Source organism: Coregonus lavaretus, assembly GCF_964263955.1.
Source record: "Coregonus lavaretus genome assembly, contig: HAP1_SCAFFOLD_465, whole genome shotgun sequence".
Lineage (NCBI taxonomy): Eukaryota > Metazoa > Chordata > Actinopteri > Salmoniformes > Salmonidae > Coregonus > Coregonus lavaretus.
Genome location: NW_028164548.1, coordinates 256296 through 264843, shown reverse-complemented (window position 1 = coordinate 264843; position 8548 = coordinate 256296). Strand labels below are relative to the sequence as shown.

The following is an 8548-nucleotide window of genomic DNA, read 5'->3' as shown; positions in this document are numbered from 1 at the left end:
AGGGACCAACCCTTCCCTGAGGAATGAGATGAAGATTCTTCATGTAGAGGAACACGGAGTGTCTGTTGAGGAAGTGCATGATGTCACCAGATTCCATGCTAAGATTCTCCATCCCAGGTTCTCAGTTATCTCTGTTATACTGAGCTATATCTTTTGGCAGAACATAGATGTCCACTGTGAGCTGATGCTCTATATGACAGTGAAAAAGCAAACACTAATTCCACGCCTATACCTGTTCCCCAGTAACCCCAGCCAAATACAGGTGAGGTACCATTATTTTAGAGGTGACCTTAACTAAGCAGTGGTACGGTTTATGTTGACACTCATAACATGAAGATAATAGTGTGTTGCTAGTTTTCTGAATAATGTTTGAATAAGACTATACATTGACTGGCTGTGTATTTCATGCCTCGTTTCGCAGGCTGTGAAACAACAGGAAAAGTCTCAAGGGTCTTCAAGGGTTCTCATCACAAGACCAGAGCAGGCCTTCAAACTGAATAGTTACTTCAGACTGAACATTCCCTGTTCTACCGCCATCAATCCACCGGTACAGTTTTAGTAGACTAAGAACATGAATCTGACATTTAAGTCACATTTCTATCCATTGCTCTCTGTCGCTCGATGGCTCTCAATTCAAATGGCTTTATTGGCAAGGGAAATATATGTTTACATTGCAAGCAATCTCTCTCTCGCTCTCTCCATCTCTCTCCAGAAGATTCATCTCATACATAGAGACTCCACACCAAGCTTTTTCAGGGCGGTTGTGAAAATAACAGGGGTTAACATTGAGATGGAGTTATTCGGTGATGATGAGAGGATTGCATGGAAAGAAGTGGTATCACAAGGTAGGAGCATATGTCAATCATAACTTTGTACTTTTGTAACAGATGCTATTTAGAGTAATATAACCTCATTTGGTTTATATTTCAGATGAATACATCACTGCCACCCATTCAACAAGTAAGTAAACATGAGTTACAGTGCATTCAGAAAGTATTCAGACCCCTTGAATTGTTCCACATTTTGTTACATTACAGCCTTATTATAAAATTGATACAATTGTTTTTTCCCCCTCATCAATCTACACAAAATACCCCATAATGACAAAGCAAAACAGGTTTTTAGACATTGTTGCAAATGTATACATAAAAAAACCCTGAAATATCACATTTACATAAGTATTCAGACCCTTTACTCAGTACTTTGTTGAAGCACCTTTGGCAGCGATTACAGCCTTGAGTCTTCTTGGGTATGACGCTACAAGGTTGGCACACCTGTATTTGGGGAGTTTCTCCCATTCTTCTCTGCAGATCCTCTCAAGCTCTGTCAGGTTGGATGGGGAGTGTCGCTGCACAGCTATTTTCAGGTCTCTCTAGAGATATTAGATCGGGTTCATGTCCGGGCTCTGGCTGGGCCACTCAAGGACATTCAGAGACTTGTCCCGGAGCCACTCCTGCGTTGTCTTGTCTGTGTGCTTAGGGTCGTTGTCCTGTTGGAAGGTGAACCTTCGCCCCAGTCTGAGGTCCTGAGCGCTCTGGAGCAGGATTTCATCAAGGATCTCTCTGTACTTTTCTCCATTCATCTTTCCCTCGATCCTGACTAGTCTCCCAGTCCCTGCCGCTGAAAAACATCCCCACAGCATGATGCTGCCACCACCATGCTTCACCGTAGGGATGGTGCCAGGGTTCTTCCAGATGTGACGCTTGGCATTCAGGCCAAAGAGTTCAATCTTGGTTTCATCAGACCAGAGAATCTTGTTTCTCATGGTCTGAGAGTCTTTTGGTGCCTTTTGGCAAATTCAAAGCGGGCTGTCATGTGCCTTTTACTAAGGAGTGGCTTCCGTCTTGCCACTCTACCATAAAGGCCTGATTGGTGGAGTGCTGCAGAGATGGTTGTCCTTCTGGAAGGTTCTCCCATCTCCACAGAGGAACTCTGGAGCTCTTTCAGAGTGACCATCAGGTTCTTGGTCACCTCCCTGACCAAGGCCTTCTCCCCCGATTGCTCAGTTTGGCCGGGCGGCCAGCTCTAGGAAGAGTTTCGGTGGTTCTAAACTTCTTCCATTTAAGAATGAAGGAGGCCACTGTGTTCTTGGATACCTTCAATGCTGCAGAACTGTTTCGGTACCCTTCCCCAGATCTGGGCCTCGACACAATCCTGTCTCGGAGCTCTACGGACAATTCCTTCGACCTCATGGCTTGGTTTTTGCTCTGACATGCACTGTCAACTGTGGGACCTTATATAGACAGGTGTGTTCCTTCTCAAACATGTCCAATCAATTATATGTACCACAGGTGGACTCCAATCAAGTTGTTCAAACATCTCAAGGATGATCAATGGAAACAGGATGCACCTGAGCTCAATTTCCAGTCTAATAGCAAAGGGTCTGAATACTTATGTAAATAAGGTATTTCTGTTTTGGAATATAATTTTTATTCTGTATATTTGTATTCTTCTGTTCACTCTGTCATTTAAGTCATTATTGTGGAGTCACTACAATGTTGTTGATCCATCCTCAGTTTTCTCCCGTCACAGACATTGACCTCTGTAGCTGTTTTAAAATCACCAATGGCCTCATGGTGACATCACTAAGCAGTTTCCTTCCTGTCCTGCAGCTCAGTTCAGAAGGACGACTGTATCTTTGATGTGTCTGGGTGGTTTAATACATCACCCACAGGATAATTATTAATTTGACCATGCTTAAAGAGATATTCAATGTCTGATGTGTTATTGTTACCCATCTACCAATCACTGCCCTTCTTTATGAGGCTTTCAAAAAAGATCCCTGGTCTTTGTATATAGTTGAATCTGTGCTTGAAATGCGATACTTGACTGAGGGACCTTCCAGATGTTGAATGTATGGGGGACAGGCCCACTTTGACAATAGAGTATTCTGAGTAGATTGTTGATAAAACATTAATACGGGCATCTATTTTCAATGACTTCTCAATAAACCTAATAGGAAAAATTATTATTTCAATTTTTTTATTTTAAATTGACTGACTTTAATTGGAATTGACCACAACCCTGGAGTCGGCTCTATACAATAAATGACTATCAGAGGAATGATAACTGGAGAGACTGGAAGATGTAGAAACAGCTGCTGTTAACCCTAAAGCCATATTAATTTAATTGACCCCCCCTTCAGCATTAACAGTCCCTGACATTCCTGCTGAGGAGTTTCTGAAGAAACACTGGGCTAAACTAATTCAGCGAACCAAAAACTCAATGCCAATAGCAGATGATCTGTGGTCAAAGAACATGATTGGTGAAGAAGAGCACTCCAGAATAACAGCTGAAACAACTGAACAGGACCGAATGAGAAAACTACTGAAAGCAGTCATCCCCAAAGGACCAGAAGTGACGGGAGCTTGTCTCAAAGCTCTCGTTGAACATGAAAACCATCTTGTTAAGGACTTGAGTGAATCTAGGTAAGACAGTTTTCTTTGCTCCCTCCCTTGAATATGTGTAATGATTAAAATATAGGTCAAATAAAAACACAGCTACCCAGATCAAAGAGGAACTGTTTTTCCAGAATGGAAGCATGTTTTAGTGTTTCTGTCTGTAATAAATGACTGTTATCTTATTGTAGTTACATCATAGGACCATCATCACATCATTATCTCAGGTGGAACTCCTCCTTCTCCTCCATACTTTCTGATCTCTCTCTTCCCTTCTCCTCCATACTTTCTGATCTCTCTTCCCTTCTCCTCCCTACTTTCTGATCTCTCTCTTCCCTTCTCCTCCCTACTTTCTGATCTCTCTCTTCCCTTCTCCTCCATACTTTCTGATTTCTCTCTTCCCTTCTCCTCCCTACTTTCTGATCTCTCTCTTCCCTTCTCCTCCATACTTTCTGATCTCTCTCTTCCCTTCTCCTCCCTACTTTCTGATCTCTCTCTTCCCTTCTCCTCCATACTTTCTGATCTCTCTCTTCCCTTCTCCTCCATACTTTCTGATCTCTCTCTTCCCATCTCCTCCATACTTTCTGATCTCTCTCTTCCCTTCTCCTCCATACTTTCTGATCTCTCTCTTCCCATCTCCTCCATACTTTCTGATCTCTCTCTTCCCTTCTCCTCCATACTTTCTGATCTCTCTCTTCCCTTCTCCTCCATACTTTCTGATCTCTCTCTTCCCTTCTCCTCCATACTTTCTGATCTCTCTCTTCCCTTCTCCTCCATACTTTCTGATCTCTCTCTTCCCTTCTCCTCCATACTTTCTGATCTCTCTCTTCCCTTCTCCTCCATACTTTCTGATCTCTCTCTTCCCTTCTCCTCCATACTTTCTGATCTCTCTCTTCCCTTCTCCTCCATACTTTCTGATCTCTCTCTTCCCTTCTCCTCCATACTTTCTGATCTCTCTCTTCCCTTCTCCTCCATACTTTCTGATCTCTCTCTTCCCTTCTCCTCCATACTTTCTGATCTCTCTCTTCCCTTCTCCTCCACACTTTCTGATCTCTCTCTTCCCTTCTCCTCCATACTTTCTGATCTATCTCTTCCCTTCTCCTCCCTACTTTCTGATCTCTCTCTTCCCTTCTCCTCTCTACTTTCTGATCTCTCTCTCCCCTTCTCCTCCATACTTTCTGATCTCTCTCTCCCCTTCTCCTCCATACTTTCTGATCTCTCTCTTCCCTTCTCCTCCATACTTTCTGATCTCTCTCTTCCCTTCTCCTCCATCCTCTTTCTGATCTCTCTCTTCCCTTCTCCTCCATACTTTCTGATCTCTCTCTTCCCTTCTCCTCCATCCTCTTTCTTGTAGAACCTAATCTGAAGATGCTGAGGCCTGTCTCCTAGTCTGTGGACTAAGACACTTCTTCACCTAATCTGAAGACGCTGAGGCCTGTCTCCTAGTCTGTGGATTAAGACACTTCTCCACCTAATCTGAAGACGCTGAGGCCTGTCTCCTAGTCTGTGGACTAAGACACTTCTTCACCTAATCTGAAGACGCTGAGGCTTGTCTCCTAGTCTGTGGACTAAGACACTTCTTCACCTAATCTGAAGACGCTGAGGCCTGTCTCCTAGTCTGTGGACTAAGACACTTCTTCACCTAATCTGAAGACGCTGAGGCCTGTCTCCTAGTCTGTGGACTAAGACACTTCTTCACCTAATCTGAAGACGCTGAGGCCTGTCTCCTAGTCTGTGGACTAAGACACTTCTTCACCTAATCTGAAGACGCTGAGGCCTGTCTCCTAGTCTGTGGACTAAGACACTTCTTCACCTAGGAATGTATTTTGTTTTTGTGTGTCTTTGTATATACTGTGTGTGAGTTGGTCTCTGATTACTGTGATTAGTTCAATGTAACGTCATATACTATACATTATAATCAGTCTGTTTTGGGTTTGCAGAATCATTGTATATCATTGGTTTTCCATCCTATCATGTTACCACACAGATGTGACTGTCTAGCTCAGCGGTTCCCAAACTTTCCCATTCTGGAGACCATCAAATCACCGTCCAAAGCTCTTGAGGACCACCATTCACGGAGTCGCTGTTCTTTTTTCACATCAAATATATTGCCGGTCAAATTCTATCACTAGATGTGAATGTAACAAAGCCTGTAAAGGTATATTATTATAAACTAGTTGCATTGTGAAAAGGAATGTAAAATTGATTATAATACCATTAATACTCCCAACTGTTATTATTTTAGAATAATAAAATACTACAATCTAAAAAGTAATTGAGGACCACCTGCACCACCCCCCAAGGACCACAGGTTGGGAACCACTGGTCTGGAGTCCTTCTGCCAAACCTGGTTGTTGTGTCACACTGCCCTCTCCTGGTAGCACTGCAAAACATCACCTCATTAAATAAAATCATTAAATACAAAAATGTAATTGCAGTTTTACTAGATAGAATCTTAACTTATAGGCTGAATACTTGTATTAAGTGTATGAAGACTTTACATGAACCTATAGGTGTTGAATCCTCCCACTGTGTTGAAACAGGAAGTCCATTTATAATGAAGTAGATGAACGGGTCCACCTCTTATTGTAGATCAATGGTGCCGCTACTTCGCTTCACCTCCGTTCCGCCAGTATGAATAAACAAGACCTAGAAAGAATAAGGTCGTGACCTCGGCGATTTTCCTTCAAAATAAAAGTCCCGCAATAAAGATTGTGATTTTTTTTTAAACTGAAATTCGTAACATTTTATGAGGAAATGTTAGCAGACTTAGAATGTTGTTTAACAATATGAAAAAAGCAATAGTCAATCGTCTTTATAACACAAATAATATTATACCATCGACATTTGTTAACAGCATTAAAAGTAATGATTACTAGATAGTTGTGAGATTTATCAATATAAATGTTAGCTTGAGAGTGTTCAGCCCCATGACCACGATCAGTGCCAAGTGGTGGAATAAGGGAACTGCTTGTCAAGCGTAGAACGGGGAAAATATACTGTATGTTGAAAATGTGTGAAATCATGAGTGTAATAATGACATTATTTTATTTATGTAATTATATTGACATTGTGAATTCATGCAACGGGCTTGACAGGTTAAATATATTTGACCACATCAGTGCATTGGTAACGATAATAATCCATATAAAGTACAGTCATTTGTTAAATTAGAGGTACGTGTGAAAGTGAAACTATTGTGTAAATCCTATAAAAGACTGAGATAATGGAAATCCAATGAGAGATGGCTGATCTTGCTCTGTTGGAAGATCTGGCACCGCTGCATTTCACAGAGAGCACGTTTTTAGAGACAGGTGAGACGTTTTAGCAGAAAGTACAGATTGGCTCATCAGATATCGATTCCCAAAACCAATCTTATAGGATCTTTGAGAGGATTTAAGACCTACTTTAGAAAGTTAAACCCATGCCATTCGGGTGCGCGTCAAAGTGTTATCCATCCTCGGGTTTTTGGCAACGGGCACTTTTCAGCCGGAGCTTGTGATCGGCCAGCGGCATCTCACATCCCTCGATGAGCCAATGTTTTGGATGCAATCATCAGCAAAACGTACTGTAACATACAATTTCCACCATCGCGCAACAGGTTAAGAGGGGTTTCTTTGCCATCAATGGGTTCCCAAATACGAACGGAGAAATAGACGGCCCCCACATCGCCATAAAAGCACCATCCCAAAACGAGTTCAACTAGGCTATGTGAACAGAGAAGGCTTCTACTCTTAATGAGCATGTGATAGGTGATGTTATGTGCAAAACACGCTACTGAATTTAGTGCTCAGGTGGAAAGCACGACTTGTTCATTCTGCAGAACAGCAATGTTGCCGATCCGCCTACAGGGGGAGCTGTTGAGGATGGATGGCGTATTGGTGAGTATTGCCTACTGCTAGTGTCAGATATTGAATTCAACCAAAAGGTTTTATTTGTCTCACTCAGTTGTGGTTTGATGAGTAACAATGAGCGTTATAACTCCACGTGAAATACGCCCATCATTCACCCTTCATGGTGACAATAATGCCCTTATTTGCTGTATAGTTGGGAAGTATTGGAATTAGGCCCAGACAGTATATCTAAAGGAAATATCCATGGCGAACTTCAAATGTCTTTGGAGGTGTTGGCAGCAGTGGCGGTTTTACACGGAGGCCGGGGGAGGCCCGTGCCTCCCTGGAAATGTCCCTGGCCACCCCTGTGGCCCCCCCGTGCTGACCAAATAAAAAATTATGAATTTATAACTATTTTACACGCGAGCGCCAAAAGCGGAACTAATGCAACGCTCTACACGGCAACGTTCTACACGGGTAAATTAGAGTGGCGCACCCAAAAACTGTATCCTGCCATCTGCCTGCCTGCCACGTGTGGTGCTGCTTCGGTGAATGAGAGCTCAGCAACTACTATTTGCGAGAGGAGCTACGATTTGCAGGAGTCGAAGGTAAGAAAAAACAATTTAATATCATAAGTGACTTGTTGTTCTTGCACATAGCCTACATGTTCCTTTTGTTCCTCACACATAAATCAAATCAAGTTTTTAAATGTCTGGTCTCGATTTGTTTAGAAATGTAATCATATCTAAGCAAACTCATCGAAGCAGAAGCAAATATCCAAATGTTAGTAGGCTATCCTTGCTAGGTCTACACAATGTTGTGATGTTAACCACGTAACTTCATCCGTCTTGGCTGTTGCATCGCGATAACAAATACATTTTTAGTAAAGTAATCAACAGGTTATCTGCCAGTGTTAAGTAGGGAGGGATGGTTAGGTAACAAAATGTAATGCATGCCCCTACGTTTTTTCTTCTTCTAATAGTTATCATGAAACGAGGAAGGGACATAAAGTCATTTTTTGCCCCAGCAAACAAAAAAGTGAGAGAAACAAATCGAGGTTTTGAGAAAGTTGAGGAAGAGGGAGAGCCAGCATGTGATGAAAGTGAGGGGTCTGACAAAGAGAGGGAAATTCCAGAGGGTGAGGAGGATGAAGAAGAGGGTGAGGAGGATGAAGAAGAGGGTGAGGAGAATGAAGAAGAGGGCGAGGAGAATGAAGAAGAGGGTGAGAAGCATGAAGAAGAAAGCATACAGGGACAGAGAGATGAACAGCCAGAGGGACAGCAAGTGGATCCATGTGGATCAAGTACTGCACCATCA

General features: G+C 42.5%; 1 protein-coding gene across 1 annotated transcript; it reads left to right on the top strand.

Moving 5' to 3' along the window:
• The first annotated feature begins 467 nt into the window (after positions 1-467).
• Positions 468-5821, top strand: LOC311116914 (apoptosis-associated speck-like protein containing a CARD). The gene is made up of 5 exons (XM_084191933.1): positions 468-547; positions 713-845; positions 931-960; positions 3146-3428; positions 4753-5821. The coding sequence occupies exons 2-5, from the start codon at positions 791-793 to the stop codon at positions 4757-4759; spliced, it is 375 nt and encodes a 124-aa protein (XP_084048059.1). The 5' UTR covers positions 468-547; positions 713-790; the 3' UTR covers positions 4760-5821.
• The last annotated feature ends 2727 nt before the right edge of the window (positions 5822-8548 follow it).

Coding starts and splice junctions, on each gene's coding strand:
- LOC311116914 (XM_084191933.1), top strand. CDS start 791: ATGGAGTTATTCGGTGATGATGAGAGGATTGCATGGAAAGAAGTGGTA. Junction 846..930: donor GAAAGAAGTGGTATCACAAG/GTAGGAGCATAT, acceptor TTTATATTTCAG/ATGAATACATCACTGCCACC. Junction 961..3,145: donor CACTGCCACCCATTCAACAA/GTAAGTAAACAT, acceptor CCCCCCCTTCAG/CATTAACAGTCCCTGACATT.